The sequence below is a fragment of the Centruroides vittatus genome, unplaced genomic scaffold (genome assembly GCF_030686945.1).
Source record: "Centruroides vittatus isolate TY-2023 unplaced genomic scaffold, ASM3068694v2 contig_18, whole genome shotgun sequence".
NCBI lineage: Eukaryota > Metazoa > Arthropoda > Arachnida > Scorpiones > Buthidae > Centruroides > Centruroides vittatus.
This window is the reverse complement of record NW_027121101.1, coordinates 7,131,460-7,153,436: the sequence shown is the minus strand read 5'-3', so window position 1 is coordinate 7,153,436 and position 21,977 is coordinate 7,131,460. Positions and strand designations below refer to the sequence as shown.

The following is a 21,977-nucleotide window of genomic DNA, read 5'->3' as shown; positions in this document are numbered from 1 at the left end:
GACCTTTATCTACTTCCCTCGCTACTCGATTGTTTAACGAGCCCTCCTACTCGTAAATAGTAGCGAGGTTGCGGTCGAAGTTTTCAACGCGAAAACGTGTACGTCGGACGTTCAGTGTCGCTTTCCTGTAAGCCTAGAAGTTAGGCCAGATGGTCGAGTGGTCAAGGTGGCAGCCTACCGCTCTGGAGACCCGGGTTCGAATCCCGACGGGTCAAAAAATCCCCAGGAATTTTTCGGGGGATAGTCCGTCCGGATATGTCGGGTCCCGTCCCTCACCACCCGGTCGCCCCATTGTGGGCCTGGCCGAACCCATAATGGCTTGCAAAACGAGGCTCTCTTAGTGCCCACAGGGCGGAAAGAGTTAAATAAAAAGAAAAAAAAGCCTAGAAGTTTGACAATGGCGTTTGGAACGTTAGTGGAATCATGATGGATGTTCCAAACGCCATTGTCAAACTTCTAGACTTACAGGAAGGCGGCGCTGAACGTCCGACGTACACGTTTTCGCATTGAAAACGTCAGCCGCAATCTCGCTAGTGTTACAAATCGCGAGTTAGGACGCGTATAATTATCCTAACTGGTGTCAGTTCCTGACCGGAAGCCGCCATCGTACAATTTGCGCGTTTCCGTTAAACTTTTAGCCATCCGACGACATCGAGATCGGGTTACAACAACCCGTGCCGATTAAGTAGTCATTAGGAATCGCCCCCAGTGGCCCCCGTCTTATCTCGCATTGATATTACGAGATACAGAGGAAAAAAGTAGTAATAAATGAATATAGTTAATAATTATATGATAGTTAATTATCAAATTATTAGATTGTATTATTGTTTACTTAGTAATTAAATAATGTGATATAATTATATCTAATAATAAGTTGTGAATTAACTATCTCAAGTATTTATTGCTTCATTTAAATTATTTCATTGCTTTAATAATTTGAATATAACAACATTTCTTAAAATAGCCTGTTTATTTCAATATGTTTTAGACATATTTTGTATATTGTTATTATTAATATTTCAGATATGAGACTGAAATTTCTAATTACGAGATTATCAGGTTATTCGACTACCTTCATCTCTAGACAGACATTAAAGAATCGTCTTCAGGAATGGGGATTCTCTGTGCTGGAGTGGATTGAAATGGAAAGGACAGATACACAAGATGATAAACCTACATTTGACGAGCGTATTATCCAGGTGGAATGCGTTAGCGATCGTTTATTTACTGATCTGTTTGCTGAAATTGATATGCTGACAACATATTGGTGTGCAGTAAATACAAATTGTTGGTTAACGTTCGTGACACCTGAATATTTTCATCAAACTAAAGTAGCTTATCACGAAAATGTCGATTTAAGTAATTTTTATTATGGAACTCTCATCTCTCAAACACAGTATGTAATTCACAGATATGTAAAAGGACTGCTTTCAGCAAATTTCTATCATGACATGCGGATATTGGAGATAAAATACCGCGTAAACATTTTGGATAAGAACAATACTTTATTGGCAATAAAATATAGTTCTATACGGAGAATTATTTTAAATATAAAAAGATACTCTGTTTCACTTTTCTTAGATATCAAATATCCTCCTGTTGCTCATTCTAAAGGAAAAAGAGTTTTAACTTTTTATTCTGTGGACAAAGAAGTTCATGGTAAATCAACAGTTTTGGCGTTACGTATTCGAGATGTAGAATTTGCGAAAGAAATAGTTAGTAGATTTCATTCATGTAATAATGCAATGCCTATCCACTACGGTTCCATACAATTAATTACTAGAAAACTTTTGCGTGTGCCCAGTTTTGAACTGAGCAATTTTGATTGCACGTATAATTTATTTGCTATACTTACTAGAAGTTTTGTCTTACTAGAACAAACCAGGGAAAGTTGGAAAACTTTCATCGATCAACTGGAACAACAATGCGAAGAGAATTCAATTTGTTTGGCAAAAGCTCTGGAGTATGTATTAGATTTGCAAGAGCGTGGTATACTCTGCCATTATCCAAATGCTATCAGATTAATGTATCATTGGTATTGTAATAGAGATCAGGTTTATGTAAACGATAATGAATATACGATGCCTCCCAATACCAAACCAGTTCGACGAGTAGTTTTGACTCCAACAAAAACTTTGTTTTATCCTCCTAAATTTCAGTTCAGTAACAGAATTCTGAGAAATTTTAACGCAGATTATGTACTCCGAGTATCTTTTCGAGATGATGATGATAAAAAGTTGAGTGGACCAGCAAAATATAGCGAAGATGCACTATTAGATTTTGCAGTTACGATTCCAGTGACTGCGGGAATAAGAATAGGCGCAAGACATTACAAATTTTTGGCGTGGTCAAATTCTCAAATAAGAGATCACGGTATATGGATGTATGCAGAAGACGATAAAGGAAATAATACAGATACTATTCGAGCATGGATGGGAGATTTCTCGATAACCAAGAGCATTTCCAAGTACATGGCTCGTTTGGGACAATGTTTTTCTCACACAGAAGACACAGTCAAGATTCCCTTAGAAGACCGTTACGTCATCACAGAGGACGATATTGAAGGCGGAAACAATCCTGTTACAGGGAAACCTTATTGCTTTTCAGATGGCGTTGGCAAAATGTCTAGACAATTAGCAGAAAACGTGAGTATATAATTATAATTATAATTATAAATAATATATCTAAATCTGTATCTATTTTGAACAGTTTTAAGTTTATTTAATATGACTATAATTCAAAAATGCTATTAGGTCTTCATATAAATTTTTGGTTCATTTGCGAAAATAAAAATTAGTATCTCGACTTCTACACTTCTGTAAAAATATCTGTTGTCTCAGAATTCTGAACTTCACTTTAATATTCAAAAAGTAAAATAAAGCTGTCAGCTGTTCATGTATTATAAATTTTTCAAGGATTGTGTGGTTTTATCCACTCGACCATGTTAATTAACATGTCTTTTTATGGATTTTTCTAAATAGTTTTAAAAAGTTTTTGTTAACACTGTTATTAATAAACATTTTCATGACAGTTAGTAGTATCAAGACAGTAAAAACATAAGCTTGCTTCTCTTGAGGGGAACAACCTGATACTAATGACCCATGGTTCGACAGTCCTAGGGAGTCTGGGGACTTATTCTGAGCTCTTCCGATAACTCAACGAAAGCGATACACGGGACATTCGATAAGTCTTTTTAGCGAAAGACAGTTAACAAACCTTAGACAAATCACTATTCTCTTGTAATGTTCGTTGTGTGACGTACTGGATCCCGCGAGCAGGGTAGTACGATAAAAAAACTTTGTTAACAAATCTTTGTACAAAGTATTAAATTTATTCACAATGAACTGGTTCTTTTCTTTACACGATCCCAACTTTATGACCTTATCCTGGTCAAGACTTAGGCGTTGAACATTTTTTAGAACAAAACAACAAAAGGGAGACTTCCAAGCACGTGACAAAATGAGCGCGGGACGATCAAAATTATTCTAACTTAAAAACTAAACTTACAACTAAAGCAATAAAAGAAAAGGGGAATTGATAAAAGATAGATAGAAAGACTAGAAAGTACCCGGGATTTTTCGACTCGATGAATCTGGGGGGGGGGTAAGATACCTTCTCTGATTCTTTTCTTCTTTTTTTATCTCAATATTTTTTTCTTGATTTTTTTTCTCTCCTCGTAGACCTTCCTATCCTTCACTGGTCTAGATATTCCTTTTTTTTTTTCACTCTCGAGCACTGCCTTCCTCGTGGCGCTCCTTCCGGGTCTCACCCTCGGAATGGATCTTTTCTCCGGCCGTTTTGCGTCAGGGTTTTTCCCTCCTTTGTTTTGGCATTTTCTTGGAATTGGTAGTCTTACCCCCACGGGAGAAGGATTAAGAAAGAATGTTCTAGAAAAGATTTTAGACAAATAAACAGGAAAGACTTAAAACTAATAAATAAAAAGTACAAAAATATACAAAAAATATGGCCGACGGCCACACTCTGCTCCACGTTAAGTAGGTTTCGCTACGGTTAATGGGTTGAGATGCGTCTGAGTTCCATGCTATCGATAGCTATTACGTTTTAACCAACCACAATTTTGTTAACCTTGTCTTTTTGTGACGTGACTTCAACCCGCCGTTTTCCAAGCGAAACACGAGTTTCTGGTATTGTCGTGTACCAGCGTTAGCCAAATTTGTGTTAATATGTCACCAAAGAAGGAAAAACAGCCAGGAAACTACAAGTCGTCAGTTCGAGATATTAGTTAAAACACTTCGGCTCTACCTTTTCTCGTTATTCATACAAAAATGTAATAGTAATTATTTATTGTGACATCGTCACAATGCCGAGCTGCAATCTTTAATCATATTTTTAATTAATTTAATTTAAAATATATGCTCTCCACCTCAAATTAGTAGCGACTTGCCTCTGTACATTATACTTTTCCTTTTACAATAGAGTCGTTCCGGTAATCTATCTAACACCTTTCAGGGGAAAATTTTTGAATTGAAATAACACGACTTCCGGTTTGCATCGAAAGTCTTGATTTTTTTGATTTTTGAATTGAAATACAAATTTCAATTCAAAAATCCCTCTTGAGCGGACTCGACTGTATATATTATTGCGGAAATATGATTGTCAGTTGCTTCTTGACAAAGTAATAACCGAATAATCGTTACATTTGTCAAGAAGCGTTTTGACAATTATTTCTTTATATATATAAGAAAATTATAGATGTTTCAAAACACCAGTTGCTTTTGAAAGACTATATATAGTATATTATTGCATATTCAAATGTTATAAAGTAATACATTTAAAATTTCATTTATCATATTTTTGTAGGTTAGTGAGAAGTTGGAATTGAAAAAAGTTCCGTCTGCTTTTCAAATCAGATATGCAGGTTATAAAGGAATGCTGGTTACGGATCCGACGTTGGGAGACGTAGGTTTGAAGATTGTGTTTAGAAAAAGTATGAAAAAATTTGACAGTCCATCTAATCAGCTTGAAATAATAAAGAAAAGCCAAGCTGGTAAGTGATTAAAATAAATTTGGACAAACAATGTTAACTGAATATCTGTATGATAATGCTATGTTATGATAAAGCCTTACTAACCAGTCTACTGAGATGAAATGTTTGAGTAGAATCAGACTTCTCACAGAAAAATGACACTGCATTCGAAAGTGTCAGTGGGCAAGTTTCTAGAAAAATCTGAAATCTCAAAAATATCAAATGTTTTTAAAATTTTTAGTTTTTATCTATTTTGAAAATAAATCCAGAGTGTTCATAATTAAAGGTTACATTTCAGAGATGTAACCCGGGAATTAATCAGTAGAATGACTATATTTTACACGAAGACTTCTGTGGTGATGGAATTTTATTTCAAAACAAAGTTAGTCACAAAAATGTCCTGTAGGGCAGTAAGTGGTGCTAGTATACCTAACGAATAACTCAAAATGTGTCAAAACTTGCGATACACACGGTATCGTAAATTCTGAGACACTGTGTGATCATGCAACCACTTGATCGATATACTGGCTTCCATTATCGGTAACAGCTGAAATTGCCAAATCTCACGTTAAATGCACTCAGTTTTGGCGGCCAGCATATCGAGCATGCTGTTGCGTAACAACACAGCATGCCGTATGTATAGTATGTTTTCAGACATTTTGAGTTATTCACTATGGTGTTGCAGCGCCATTTACCGCCCTAGTGGACTTTTTTGTAACTAGCTTTTTTTCAAATAAAATTCCATCACTACAGAAATCTTCTTTAAATTACAGTCATTCTGCTGATTTGTTTCCAAGTTATATCTTTTTGAAATGTAAACTTTAGTTAGATCACCCTGTATTTAAAACTTTATACTGTTGCATAGGAATAATAAAATTTGCATTATATAATGCATTTTAAACCAGCTAAAAAGTGTTTTATTAACTTTGACTCATTTCACATTTACAATCTTCAGATTTTTATAAAACTGAAAATTATACGATGTTGTCTTGCATGTCCTAGCAACAAACATTGCTCTTCTTATACAAGACTTTAAAGAAAAATACAAGAATTATCTTTCTCTAGCAACATTAGCACATTTCCTCTGTATTATGACTGTAATTGCATTAAGCGATTTATGGTCACTTCAAGATCAAAAGATACAAAAACTGTAAAAAGCACATTTTAAAAATTTTGTCATTTGACCAGTTATTGTACCGGGTTTTTCATATTATTCATTGTGCAGCGTGTACATATGACAACCATGAGCCATATTAATCATTTTTTTATGCAACCAAATTTATGACAATGCACAATACTTTTCTTGTGTTTTTGTTTGACGTAATTTAAATAAAATTTTTGCTTTTCAGTTGTTGTTTCATTTGTATTAAGTTTCATGCTGATCAGAACAGCGTAAAACTTAATACAATTACTTCCTGAGATATGGGCCAAATTAATGCTTATGAATGTATATTCCGGGTGATATATACAATGTAAACTATGTATAGTTTACCAAATTACATTCCTTAGGCATCTGAGTCGTAGTTATCCTTGCGACGACTGTTTCATCTGTCGGGATCGGATCGCCAGTGTTTCTGCTCCATACGACGGTCTTGACGAAGTTCGTTTTTTCTCTTAATATTTGTTGATCACATCGCTCTCGACCTCTCGATATATAGCAACTTGCGCGGATCACCCCATCTCGATTTCCGCCCTGGATCTTTAGCGCACTGAGTGCCCTAAACAAATTTCGATTCACAAAATACTGGCAAGCAGGATCGGACAATTTCGGGTTATCTAGTGTCAGATTAGTGAATTTTTATTGCGCTAATTACTAGAAAAGTTTGAAAATTATAGCTCCAATTCCTAAATAAATTCTTATATAGTTATTTTTAATATAAAATATTTAATGACAGTAGCGAACAACTGCTTTACTAAATTGAATAAATTTATATTTTATTTTATTTAGTACCTGTTCAATTAAATCGTCCAATGATTAACATCCTGAATCAAGCAGGCGTTCCTAATAAAGTATTTATGAGATTACAAGAAGAAATGCTTTCAACGATAACAGATATTTTAACGGATGATGAAAAAGCTGCAGAATATCTTACTTTTAAATTGACTCTAAAAACTATGACAGGGTTTAAAGAAATGGTAAATGTAGGAATTGGTTTGACAGGAGATCCATTCTTTCGTGGACTATTACTATGTTTTCGAGAAAAAGCGATTCGTGAGTATTCACTTTATTTTATGTATATTCTTTAGCATATTATTCATAATACTGTAAGCAATCACTAATTATTTCAGAGGATATTAAGGTGAAAGCTAGATTATCCATAAATCCCAATGAAGGACGGACTATGTTTGGAGTTCTAGACGAAACAGCCACTCTTGAATATGGCCAAGTATTCATACAATATACGAAAGATGTTTTAGATAAAGAAAATAGTACAGAAACCATAATTAAAACTGGTATAGTATCTTTACAAACTGAAATATAATTAAAAGTAAGTTACTTGTTATTTTAATTAATGTATAATATTTCAGGTCAAGTATTAGTGACAAAAAATCCTTGTATTCAACCTGGAGATATTCGGATATTAGAAGCTGTTGATGTTCCTTCTTTACATCACATTGTAGACTGTATAGTATTTCCACAGAAAGGGAGCCGACCTCATCCAGATGAGATGGCTGGTATAATTATTCGTATTGCTTATGATGATTTTTAATATTACCATAAATTACTATAACAAAATCTAATATCCAATGTAATTATATACTAAAATAGAGTACAAAAGAATAGATTAAAATATTCAAATAACTTTTCTGAAAGTACAGTACATATCAGTCAAAAACTAAAAAAATAATAGATTATCATATTTATTAAATAATTTTTATTTTCGTGGTAACAGATATCTAAGTTAAATATATTCGTTACGTATATTAAAACATGCTATTAAAATTCAAAATCTATAATCGGAGCAATTAGAGATTCATAATAAAAGATTTGTATTTTTATTTGAAATTCGTATGGATTTTTAATCTATAAATATATAGTTAAATCCACGAGCTTATTTTATGTATGATTATTTATTATAGCTTATACTTTTTATATATAATCTATCAATTATAAAACATACAGTAGGCCTATATGAAAAAATTTCATTTATCTTAAGAAATTGAACCTATACATACAAGCGTTGCATGACCTTCGCATGTATAATATATATATATTAATTAGTTGTTAAATTATGTTTTTTGAATATGTTATGAGACAAAACGAAAATAATGCACATTTTTATATTTACTTCAAGCTATAGATTTCAGATGCCGGAAATCAAATCGATTTTTAAAATATATTAATTTATTAATGTTCACAAACTTAAGATAACATCAAGATATATCAATTTTTCGTAATAGTTTTAAACACTATCCCTTGCAAAACGTCTAAAAATCAAATGTTTTTACAATTATAAATACTCCCAATGTAATATTAAATAATTGAATATTTGTAGCTTATCTCTATTTATGTAATATTAAAATGTCCCCTTTAGCGTTCAGAATTCTAGGATCTGCATTAACTGTTTTATAAACTACTAGCGGATAAGTCCGGCGTTGCTCGGGCAAAAAGTAACGATAGCGAAGATTAAGATGATTACATTATAGCCAATCTTACCCGTTTTCACAGAATGCAAGAATTAGGTCCCTTTATTTCCAGACTAATTAGAGAATTTTTAGATGGGTCTAAAAATATGTTCGATTTCCCGTAAAAACGCAAAAAACCGCATCTGCGCCTGTAAATCTTGCACGCCGCTTTCTCTTAACACTTCCATTGTTACTCAACACTTCCATTGTTACTCAACATTTCCATTGTTAACACTTTCATTGTTAACATTTCCATTGTTAACACTTCCCCTGTGGAGGTAATTTTGAAAAATCCCTTCTTAGTGTAGTACCCTATTAAAACACAATCAAAAACGCAAAAAACCGCATCTAAAATAGTATAATAGAAGCCGAGATCTTCAGGGTAAGACTTAATCCTCTCCCTCTCCCCCGTGGGGGGGGGAGTTTCGAAAAATCCCTTCTTAGTGTACGTTCTCGTGACGTACCCTGTGTATCAAATTTCAACTTTCGACCCCTAACCGTTTGGGCTCTGCGCTTATCGTCATCATTATCATCATCTCGTCTCGATTATATATATAGAAGCGAACATTGTTACGGTTTGAAATATTGTTTATTTTTATTTTCCCGGCTCTGTTATATATTGATATAACAGAAGGAAAGTGTGGTGATAGGTCAAAAAATGAATCCCAAGACTTTTACATTTTTGAACTCAGAGAACATTGAAACGTCTCGAAATGCAAAAAAATCCTAGGTTTTTTCTGTGTATGGATGTTAGTGTGTGGTGCGATTTTGTTCACCCTGTTTAATGCTTAATAACTCCCGTGCTGTTTGACGAAAATTTCCGAAATTTTGCAGGGATATTTGTGTATTAGGGGGATTGATGCCATTAAATTTTGGTGATTAAAGATCGAGGGGTAGGGCGATAAAGTGGGAATCGTGTTTCATATCTCGAGTAGGATCAGACTTATTGACGATTTTACTCGTTATTAGATTTACAATTTTTTTTTTTATAAAATCCATCTTTATCATCAAAATTAAGCTTTTTATCATTTTATAATAATTAAAAATAAAAAAGTTTTTAATAATAAAATATCATAACAGATGGCACCACTCAGAAGTTTTAAATATTGCCGGGAAAGCTAAGCAACTCGTTGCTGGATTTTTTAAACATAAACTGATTTTTATAAAGAATAGCTGACTTTTTTGTCGTTATTGGGAGCTACTGTATTTACTACTAATAATGTCTTGTTTGCGATGTTTGCCATTAATGTCAAAATTTTAGATATCGTGCAACCTTATTAGGAATTCAGCATATGATACAGCGAACGTTTTTATTGTGAGAATTATTCCAGGGTCGCTAGACAGTTTTTCCTAAAATCATATAAATCGAATAAGATTTCAGATTAAGATCCCTGTTATACTGTATTAATATAAGAAAGCGCGGGCCGGTTGGCCGAGCGGTCAAGGTGGCAGCCTACCGCTCTGGGGGACCCGGGATCGAATCCGAACGGCTCGAATAATCCCCAGGAATTTTTCGGGGGATGGTCCGTCCGGATATGTCGGGCCCCGTCCCTCACTACCCGGTCGCCCCATTGTGGGCCTGGCCGAACCTATAATGGGCCTTCTAAAAGAGGCCCTTTTAGTGCCCACAGGGCGGAAAGAGTTTAAAAAATATATATATATATAAGAAAGCTGGCTTTAAACATTAACTAGCTGTCTTGTTGTATTAACTATGTTATTGTGTATTTACCTATTTTTCAATCGGTAATGGAATTTTTTTGGAATACCAACTATCACTACACAGAATTCTAATATTTTTATAATACTTTCAACCGATAAACCTGTTACATGAAATTCAAAACGTAAAATTTTACAATGTCTGTGTTTAAATTTTAAGAATCAACAAATAGTATTGCTTCTTAATTTATTATGTGTTAGACACTTTGATAATTTTTTGGGGGTCTCTTAGAATTTGAAACAATGAGACTTCACAGTATTTAATTCTTAGCTTTATACAGCATATATTATTATATAATAAATAATTAATAATCGATCAATATTTTTCAATATTGTCTTTTATAACAGGTTCTGATCTGGATGGAGATGAATATGCTGTTATTTGGAAGAAAGAATTATTTTTTTCACATAACAGAGAACCAGAAAACTTTCCTTCTCCTGATGAAGATAAGCAATCACATGCCTTATTCAATGTAAGTTATAGAAAAAAAATTTTTTAATTAAATCGATTTAATTAGTTAGACAATTAAAATTCCCTATTTCATAGGTATTTAAAGCAGCCGAAATTTTGAAAGAATATATTAAAAATGATGAAATTGGTACAATTGGAAATGCTCACTTGGCAATTTCAGATCGATGTGGCATAAATTTTCCAATATGCAAACAGATTGCTCGAAAATTCTCTCTGGCATTAGATTATGTGAAGACTGGCCATCTGGAACCTCTAACATGCGATGAGAAGCCTTATAAATATCCAGATTTTATGGAAAAAGGAACAGAAAAATACACTTACCGTTCGGAACGTGCTCTAGGAGAATTATATAGATATTGTAAAACATATGTACGGAAAACTAAATCTATTGAACAGGAAATAATTAAATTACAGGTGACTAATTTAAATTATTCACATTTAAATGCTTGAAACAAAAGTATTTAACTGTTTAAATTATATGAGATTTATTACATCAAAATATATCTAAAAATCTTTTTAAAATATTTCTTGGAACTAATATAATCATATGATAAATTCTAACAATAAAATTCGATATTTTAGATTGACCCTGATTTAATTTATCCTGGATGGAAAAAGTATGAAGAATCTGCAAAAATCTCTCGACAAAACTACAATCATTTTCTTCAAATTTTGATGCAGAAATATGGAATTCAAACAGAAACTGAAATCATTTCTGGTGCTTTTAGAAAACTTCACGAACTACACGCCGAGAGGAATGATGCTTCCGATGTTGAGAAGCTTATTGTTCTCTCTGTGGAAACGTTACAGAGACGTTTTAGAAAAGAATTTCATCATGAATTTGGAATTTCAGAATATGCAGATGAGATAGATCCAACGATATTCGAAGATGTATTGAAGAAGGCTTCTGCATGGTATATTACTACTTATAATAGCAATTCTACTCGATATCTCAGCTTTCCATGGATAGTTGGAAAATATCTGATCAATTTAAAAGCAAAACGAGTTAAAGAAACAACATTTCATACTTCGATGATTACAATTTTAGATAATCATTTACAATCCACAATAAGTACATTTCCAAAATTTACTACCGAAGATAAACTTGATCTGTCTAACTATTCAATTTCTCCAAATGTAATAACATCAGCTTACAGATTAATTGGTCAGTGGATGAGCAAAAAGAAAGAATTCAAACCAGAAAATGAAATTTGGCTTTCAGAATATTTTCCACTTATCTTACAGAACAATTATAATTTAAGAAAAGCAAATAATGCAGGTTCAAATGTAAAAAAGAGCAATATTGTTAATTTATGCTTGGATTTTTTAAAATCTGTTAAAAATAATTATTCTCTACCCAAAAATTTAACTTGGATCATTTCCTACGCTAAAGATACTTACGATATTTTGGCTGCAACTGGTAATTCATCAGTACTCTGTCAGTCTAAAGAATGTAATGAACCTGATGAATTAATAGAATTAGAACCTGTTAAGATCTTGGCTAAAATAATTCCTGGCCCAAGAAACAAAAAATCTGAAGTTTTAGGGAATATTTTATGTTCACTAGTGGATTTAAAGAATGTAACTGTTAGAAATGGAGAAAGAAATTGTTTAGTTGTATCGGCAGTCGGATCTTGGAAAGCCATTAAATATCTTCAAGATTTCTTTCATGTAGACACAGAAACCCTAAAGAAGAAACTGGATAAAAAAAGAAATTAAATAAATTTTAATCTTCAAATGAATTTAAAGAAATTGTATTGCTAACGTTTAATGTAAATTTTATAAATTTTATGCATTTCATTTTTCACTCAAACAGTTTCTTTCAGTTTTTCAAATGTGTAAACCAAAAGCTCATTGTTTTGAAAACGATATCTGTGATCAACACAGATTGTTATACTGTTAATTAAGGATGCGCCGATAAGCAAAATGGCCGATTAATCGGTAATCCGCCATGCATTATCGGCCGATTAGTGTCAATAATTTATTGCGTTAATAGTGTGAAATTCTGAAGTTAATTATGATGTGGAAAAAACCCATTTTTCTCCACCTGGTATTTCCGTCTCCCTCGGGTCAGATAAACAAGAGACGATCGAATATCCTCGCAAAATCAACTATCTCTTCCTTTGGGAAAGTTTCTAAAATAAATCTCAACACTTAATTGTTGACGGATGGAAACTTCGACATTGTTTAAAAAGCTGAAGTGTTTTTGTGTTTAACAGAAACGAAATATATTTCTTTAACAGCTGATATTTGGACAGCAACTACAAACAATTTTCCTTTTTTTAAGTGTAACAGCCCACTGGTTGAAGGATGATTTTCAGCAAGAAAGTGCTGTTTTGCGAATAATTTGAAGGTTTCGTTTGAAGGTTCCCACACATCTACACGAATCAGTGAACACATAAAAATTGTTCTTGAACAGCATAAGTTGACAAGTGACAAGATATTCTCGGTACTGAGAGATTCTGTAGCAAATATGGCAGCTGGAATTAGGAATTGCAACTTAGAAGCATTATCATGCTTTATACATACACTGCAGCTGACACTAAACGAATGCATATTTTCTCAACAAGATGTGAAAACTATAATCACAGTTGATAGAAATATTGTCAGACATTTTAATCATTCTGCTGTAGCTGTAAGCAAATTGGAAGATTTGCAAGATAAGTTAGGTTTGCAGAAACACAAATTAATTCAAGATGTTCCTACTCGCTGGAATTCTACATACTACATGTTGGAACAGCAAGAAGCCCTTGTCACTTATGCTATAGATCAGGGATGGCGAACCTATGGCACGCGTGCCCAAAGTGGCACGTCGGAGAAATCATCTGGCACGTAATGTATCATATGATTTCTGTCTTTTTCAATCATCCTTTCTGTTTATCACTTGACCATCCTTTTTTTCAATCAGATTTTTTACATTTATTCGAATTAAAGCGTATTCGTTTAATTTCTTTAAATATCATCATTCGAAGGCTAAGACTTTGGCACGCATTAACATCTTTAAAGCTAAGTATGCTTACAATATAGCACGCGAAATCAACAAAGTTCGCCATCTCTGCTATAGATAATAAAATTCCTACGTTGAGCCCATATCAGTGGTCTCTCGTTGAAAAAATTGTTCTACTTTTAAAACCATTCAAAGAAATTACTGTGGAAGCCAACGAACGAGAAACCACTTCTTCAAGAATTCCCACAACAGAGACTCTGAAATTATTCTTATCAAAAGCAAAAAAGCAGTAGTTTCTTTAGTGGCATTAATACCACAATAGAAGAACTAGAAAATCCAATTAAAGAAAGATTTTCAGCATATATAGAAAACAAGTCTTTATGCTTGTCATCTTTATTAGATCCAAGATTCAAAATGAAATTTCAAAAAAAAGATATGGTAGAGGAAATAAAAATAGTGGGCAATTGATAGCTTAGAAGATATTGATAATTCAAAATCTCAATAAGAATTAAATTCTGAAGTTCTACTTCTGGAGATAATTAAGATGGAGGTGAATCTCTTAAGTTTTTCTGATTTATTTGACGAGTAAAGAATGAAGAATAGCATGTTTTTAAAAAAAAAAAAAGAAAAAATGAAACAAACGAACAAACGTTCGATCAAGAATTAGAAACATATCTACATTTACCCCTTAAACAAAGACATAACGACCTATTTTTGTGGTGAAGTTCAAAAGAACTTTTTCCTAATTTGAGCAAAATAGCTATGAAATATTTAAGTGCTTCAGCATCTTCCATTGAAAGTGAAAGAATTTTCAGCACCGGAGGTATGTAACATTTATGAACCGACAAGAAATAGGCTAAGCCCTGAAAAAGGTGAAATTCTCACGTTTTTGCATTACAATTTAAAGGTTTTACAGTTTGAATATTAAATTTTTATTTGTTTTATATGTTTAAAGTTTAAACTTTAAATAAAAGAGATAGTTTTGAATAGGTTATATTCAATGTTTCCTCTAAGCTTCCCGCGCACTGCTCAAATTGTTGCTGCGCACGAAAATTTATATGCCGCGCAGGCGAGCGTGTACACTGATTTGAATTGTTGTTTACTTATTTCTCACTGCCTGCAACATGATTATTGCTACGCATATTTCGATTAAATACATTAATTCATTGACAAAAGATAATAATATTTTGTATGGAACTATGTTTTAAAATGAATTTTAATCTCTACTTTATAATTAATTAATTTAATTTTTATAGGAAAAAATAAGATTTTATATATATATATATATGCTCAGAATCTGCTCAGCAAAATTTTTTTTGCTCAGAGAAGTATATGTTCTGCTCATCTACAATAAAAATTAGAGGGAACATTGGTTATATTATACCTTATAATATGTATCGATAAAATGAATAATTTGAATTGTAATAAAATTTTTTTAATATTCAGTTTGTCATGTAATAAATAATAAATATATAAGAGAAATTTATTATTTTTTATTATTAGCATTTTACGTAACATTCTAACAAAAATATCAAAATGCAAAATTGGCCGATTATCAAAACCGATTAATCGGCAAAGTGGCCGATTACTTACCGATTAATCGGTGCATCCTTACTGTAAATGGTACGATTTTATCTGAAGGTATATCCATTGCATTTTTAATAGCTGTCCTTTTTGTAGTATTAATTTTATTTCGGATAATTGAAATAATTCGGATATATAACGTAGCGCAGCGATTCTCAACCTTCTTAGCTCCGCGACCCCCCAAATAATAAATATAAATAAAATTAATATTTCGCGACCCTGTACCCAAAGGAATAATAACAGTAAGCCTTACTATTACTAATTGAATTTTGACTGTAATTATAAATGTAAATTTTTAAATATTAGGCTATATAATCACATTGCACTAATTTTATACATTAAGAAAATACCGACAGCATAAAAAATGTAATACAACTATTCCTATTATTTTATGTCGCTGCGCTAAATACTGTACAGGAATCGTTTTTTATCACTCGAAAACAATTTGCTTTTGTGTGTTTCTAACGTAGATCCACGTATGGAGAAAATTTTAAATGAAAAACAAATGCAACCATCACATTAATTTCCTTTCTTTACATGTGTGCTTATTGTAAGTAAAATGTTTATAAGTTTATAATAAATGATTTTTTCTCATAAAATGATTTCATTATTGTTTCGCGACCCATCTTTAATATCACCGCGACCCCCAGGTTGAGAAATACTGACTAGAGATTTCGACTTAATGAATTCGAATTAACATGTTAGTCCCTATACTGGGCTAACGGTGACGTGTATGACTTCGAATTAACGCGATTTCTACTCATCGCGTTCGGTATAACAAAGTTCTACTGAATACGCAAGTACTGTAGGCCTATATATATTTCCTCAGTGATAACCAAATTCATTTATACGGAATAATTGTTCGATGTGTTAGAATAGGATAGGAAAGTGATAGGAGCAATCGCTCTCCTTAAGCTTCATCATTTCTTTAAAATATTTTTATAATTACTTTTCTGTTTTGTTACATTTTTATGTTGTTTATTTTAAGTAGTTATTAAAGCGATGAATTTTTATATGCTTTTTATTTTGTAGAGTATACGAATTAAAAATATTATCCTCTAAGATTCGCTCCTCAATTCGCCATTGCTATTAATACCATTACTGTTATAGTAGTATAGTTACTAATACTTGTACTAATTACTAGTAAGTAACCACTACTGCTTAAATTAAGTAAAAACAATATAGTTTAACACAAAATCGGGAGTAAAATTAATACTAAGGAGTACTTCATAATAATAAGCATATTATAATTATATTATTGGTTTTCGTGATTACAATACTTACATATATTTTTAATCTAAAATTATGATTAAAATAATCAGAATTTGAAATTTGAAACATTAGCAATATCAATCGTTAATTAAATTGGAACTTCATTTATGAAATATAATACTTTACTTATTTAAATAAATCAATCATTTCTATACATAATTGCGTTAAACTGAAATGTCTAAAATATGTCATAATGTTTAGCTGGTCGTCACGTTAATCTAGTTTCCAGTCACACTTATATAAGACTGATTGAAAACAGATGTTTATTGATATTCATGGCTTCGCTTGAAGGAAAATAACTTTAATTCGCAGAAGACACGAGGAATAAATGAGAAAAGCTAACCGGAGTAGCTCAGTGTGGATTTCTGATTACAGCTAATTTGATGAGCTTTGCTGAGAATCCTTTTATTTTGCGTTATTAAATTAGCTAAGGAATGTAAAGTTGTTATTAAAAGAAAAAACGAACATTCTCTGTTCATTAAATTTCTCCTTTCCTGTCGGATGGAAAACAAAATGTTAAATCTGTACAAAAAAACAACAAAACTTTGATAATTAATAAGCGATCGTTATTGCTCTCTTTTATTTCGAATGTACTAATTCATAACCTTTCTTCTTCTTTCTTTCATTTTCTCTTTTCGGCAGTAAGAGGACATTTTATCCACCCCCATTGTGAATTCGGCCAGGCTTACAATGGCCGGCTAGTGAGGAATACTGACACAGCGGCAATTCGTAATTACAGTATCAGCATTAACATTAATCACGCTATTTACTAGAAATGGGCGAATATCACTTTTCTCGAATATTCGAATATTTCGAATACTTTGTAAACTTAATTATCTTATATGAATTATTAGTAAACTTCAGTTTTAGTTAATAATTTTATTTAATACTTATTATTTAACTTGTTTTATTTATTTCTACATATTAATAAATTGACGAAGCAAAAGGAAAAGTAAAAAGAAAAATAATCTACTAAATTCTAAGATATGAAACTTCAATCTTTTTATTTTGATTTTGAGTTTTATAGTACATGTACTGTACCTTGTTTTTAGTACTGTTATCTTAATTACAATAGATCAATGATTGTTCTCATTTTCACCAACTGCACATTTTTATTAAGAAAAGAAGCATTTAAACACGTTCAAGATCTAGTCTGCTTCTTTTCTTCTAGCAAATTAAACCAGAGATGCTAAACACAACGCTGCCAGATTGGAGGTTTCTCCTGAAAATGGGAACTTTTCAAGTCAACTGGAAAAAAATGGGAAAAGGCTATTACTGGGAAAATCTTGTAACGAATTTTATATTCTCAAAGGAGAAATTGGTGAAGATATATTTTTTTATTTAACAATAATTTAACTTATTATTATTATTAAAAGGTAATCGTTTTTAAAAGTTTTTTTTTATTGAATCCCATTTATTATTAGTGTGAGAACTTAGACTAGATAGAATAATTTTTCCTTCAAAAGAATAACGGCAAATTTTTATTTAAACTTGTTAAATTACAAATTTTCCCCAATAAAAATTTTTTTTCTCTTACATTAAATAAATGTTGGAGAATGACTATGTCTTCCCCTGGATTCGCTTCCTTACAAAGATAACACATCTATGAGTTCACCCGGAACCGAACGGCGCTTTGGACGTACCCTTACCAAAAAAGGGCATGAGCAGTGAGGGAAAACACCCAAAATAAAATAAGGGAATCGATGGCGACAAGTAGAGAGTTCGTTGGTCCTGCCGTTCAACTATTTAAGACATCGGACAACTGTTGGATTTATATCCATCTATGTAGATGCTATCCCCCGTCCAGTGACATGCTACCAACGTCCTGCATATCTATAAAATCTTCGGAACATCTCCAACGCCATACGTTACACCTCTTGAAGTCCCAAAGAAAAGGGTTCATCTCTGGAAATTCTAAGATATCACCTCGCGTCCGATTGTAAACTCTCTCTGTCGGTGAGGGATCCGACACGACTTAATTGAGGACGATACGGATATCTTCACTCGAATATGCTATTTGATTACTACAGTATATAGTTAAACTCTAGTATGTATATATGTGTAAATAGCTCTACATAAATAAACGGGTATTTCTTTAGAAAATCCGTTGTTGAGTGCATTTCTTTCGGGCGTGACGTCTCTCGGATCTCGTCCGACCGCCTACAAACGCGATCGCTCGCGCGTGAAACCAACATCTACTTCTATTACCTCATAAGTTTGTATACAAATATTGTGCAGAATGCATGCACCAATAATTGTTTTTACAATCAAGTCCATTCGACACGTGTCTAAAAATTTTAGCCGTCTGAACCATCCAACAAGATGTGAAAATGTACGCTCAATTATATTTCTACATTTGTATAATTTTTTATTGTACGCTGTTAAGATTCCCATCACGATATGGCGTTAGCAGATGTTCAGATAACGGGTAGGCACAATCACCCAAAATATGACCACGGCTGAAAAATCCACCACCAGTGTTTACCCTCTCATGCAATGCTGATCGTCGAAAAACAAGCATCATGCACTGACCCTGCCTCACCCACAAAACAGTCTAAAAATACCATTTTTTCATTACAACTGTTTGTAGGATGATAGAGTAATACTTATGTATGTTGAAATAAGCTGCTGCTTCTTCAGTTGGTGCCTTAATGGCCACATGCTTTCCATCAATACAGTTATAATTCCAGAGAAACCAGACTGAATATTAAAAAAAATTCCATTGTATTTGCAGCATTCTGCTGTGATGGCCAAGAGATTATTTTTTCATCTTCATTTAAAACTAAGAGAGAATCAACAACCTTATTTAAAATATTCCACGCGGTGCGTCGAAACATTAAAACGATCGTCAATATTTTCATCGAAATCGAGTGTAAAATCGTTGGAAAAACCTGTTATGTGAGGTTCAGAATCTACAGATGCATTGTGTTTAGTACATTTCTATTGTGGATGGAATCACTACTTTATCTATTTCGGCGTCTGTTTTACCGTCTGAAACTTGTTTTTTAATGATTTCTTCGTATTCTTTCCATTTTCGATACATGACGGAAGCAGCTACATTAGCTACTGAACTAATATTTGGTTCGTTCAAAAGTGAAATAACACTCGGAAGACTGTTGTCACATTTCCGGTTGGGTTCTAGCGTTGGCAGGAAAGTTCTCCGCTTTGAGAATCATCTCTGGAGAATGAAGAATCGAAATGCGAGTGTTTCCATTAGGATATATAGTTGAGTGCCAAAATTTTCTAATAAAACGGGAAAGCCAAAGGAAAATTAGGAGGTAATAAAGCTTTAAAATATTCTTCTTATATGGTGTTAGGTGGCAGAGAACACTTTGGTCGACTAACATCACTAGAAAATCTTCGACGGGTTTTCTTTTTAAACTGTCAGCTTCAGTGTATTTAACGCATCGTGTTATTTTGGATGCCACGAATGATCTCCGTTTACTTTTCTATAATAGTACCTTGGTTTGTCAAAAATACGATGTTTCTAATAATACGAATAATTAAATATGTGTAATAATCTCCAAAATTAATTATCCATTTATTTAATATTTCGCACGTGAAGAGTTTGAGACTGTGTTTAAACTCCTGTATTTTAAATAGAAACTGAGAAATTATTACAAAAATAGCTTTTAGCCCTTATTATGGTTAAATTAAATAAAATATCTACTAATATGAGGTAGATAATAAGAAGAGTACTGGTGTGATAAGCCCTTATTATTATCTACCTCACATTAGTAGATATTTTATTTTATTTAAGAAACTAAGAGGCGATTTTCTCATAAATTGCCAACATACTTTAAAAGTGTGGATAAGAACCGGATATATATATTTTATTTAATAATAATAAACTTTTTATTTTATATTCAATGATTTATCTTAAATGGTACTTTTTATGAAGAAATTATAGAAATTTTGGTTTCTACATATCGAAATAAAAACATATTTCATTTTTTAAAGAAAGAAGAAATTCGTAATTAATGTGAATTTCTTGTTTGTAGCTTTCAAGTCTTTGAAAGATCAAAACGGTTTTGATCTTCCAAAAATCCCACTATAAGAACAGAAATTTCTATTATGTATGTCTTCCTTTCAATAGGCTTTATATTCGTAATTTTTTTTTTTTTTTATGTAATACAATAAGAGAGGTTTAATATGTTGGCAGATTCCGAAACAAAGAATGTCACGAGTCCATTTATCCGGATCTTAGACACACAGGCGTTCCAAAAATTTGGGCGTTTTTGCCCATATGATATCGCGCCAATGCTACCCGGAGGACTTTCCTATGGAAACTTGGCCTAATTATGTAGTCATAACCAGGAACAACAGGAAACTTATCAGATAAGTTTCCTGTTGTTCCTGTTAACAAGCTTAAGAAACTTCTTCGGGTTTACTGCCTGATTCAATCTCGTGCTATTTTGAATTTGAGCAATGCAAGATTTGTTTCCGATTCTCAAATTTATGGCAGATTTGTATCAAAACGTGAAAAAATCAACGCGTTGTAATTCACAAATTAATACACCAATGATGAATGGCGCGATTTATAGCTTCATGGGTTCCAGGCAAATTTGGATTGGGAGATCCATGTTTTGAGGTCCTTATTTGTGGGGGTCCCAGGCAATTGCCATTTTGCCCATAGGATAACGCGCCACTGCCAGTGACGCAAAGTTTGCTTTTAATTAAAAGCTAGAATGTTATTATACTGTACTTGTTTTCGTTCTAATTCAAAAGTGCCGGGAGCGACAGGCTGACGCCTTTGGCGCCTCGGTCATCCGATAGACTGAATTTATAGCCTATTTATAATTAAGTTATTTGCATATGAGGCTACATAAAGTATTTACAAATTAACTACATTTTCAATTGTAACAAATATTTTATAACTCGCTTATACTCGTGTATGTTTTATTACCTAATATAAGAATCGCATTAAGTTAGTAGCAGTTGACAACCGAAATGACTGATAAAAGCGCCTTATCATAGCGAATAAAAATAGTAAAATATTATTTATAACTGCTACTTTATCTGAAAATGGAAATAGTTTTCGTCTCGGCTAATCTGGACGGTTGGAAAACCTAGTTGAAAAGCGATAAAACAAGTAAATTGCTATATAATCTAGTATATTGAACTTGGCCAGTAGGTTTTAAATGAGAGAAGTAAAAGGACTACGGAGAGGAAAGAGTGTCCACGGTAAATATTCAGGATCTAACAAATAAGTAGGATTCGAATTCTTTATGAAGAAAGGGTTCGATCAGATCAAGAAACTTTTTTTTTTGTGGTTTTAGGCCCTTTCCCGCTAGATCAAGAGACTGTTTTATATCGCATAACAGTTTTAAAATAATCAGATGTGAATCTTAGAAATTATGTTAGAGTATACT

General features: G+C 32.6%; 1 protein-coding gene across 1 annotated transcript; it reads left to right on the top strand.

Moving 5' to 3' along the window:
* Positions 1–1,025: 1,025 nt before the first annotated feature.
* On the top strand, positions 1,026–12,250 carry LOC136969668 (uncharacterized). The gene is made up of 9 exons (XM_067263953.1): positions 1,026–2,645; positions 4,822–5,008; positions 6,936–7,199; positions 7,277–7,441; positions 7,517–7,663; positions 10,679–10,803; positions 10,878–11,216; positions 11,385–12,081; positions 12,246–12,250. Exons 1-9 carry the CDS (start codon positions 1,026–1,028, stop codon positions 12,248–12,250), a joined length of 3,549 nt encoding a protein of 1,182 aa, XP_067120054.1.
* The last annotated feature ends 9,727 nt before the right edge of the window (positions 12,251–21,977 follow it).

What these genes read in the sequence shown, in the direction of transcription:
- LOC136969668 (XM_067263953.1), top strand. Translation starts at nt 1,026, where the DNA reads ATGAGACTGAAATTTCTAATTACGAGATTATCAGGTTATTCGACTACC. An exon ending in TTTTCGAGAAAAAGCGATTC is followed by an intron (nt 7,200 to 7,276) that starts GTGAGTATTCAC and finishes TAATTATTTCAG; the next exon opens with AGGATATTAAGGTGAAAGCT. An exon ending in AGGAAATAATTAAATTACAG is followed by an intron (nt 11,217 to 11,384) that starts GTGACTAATTTA and finishes TCGATATTTTAG; the next exon opens with ATTGACCCTGATTTAATTTA.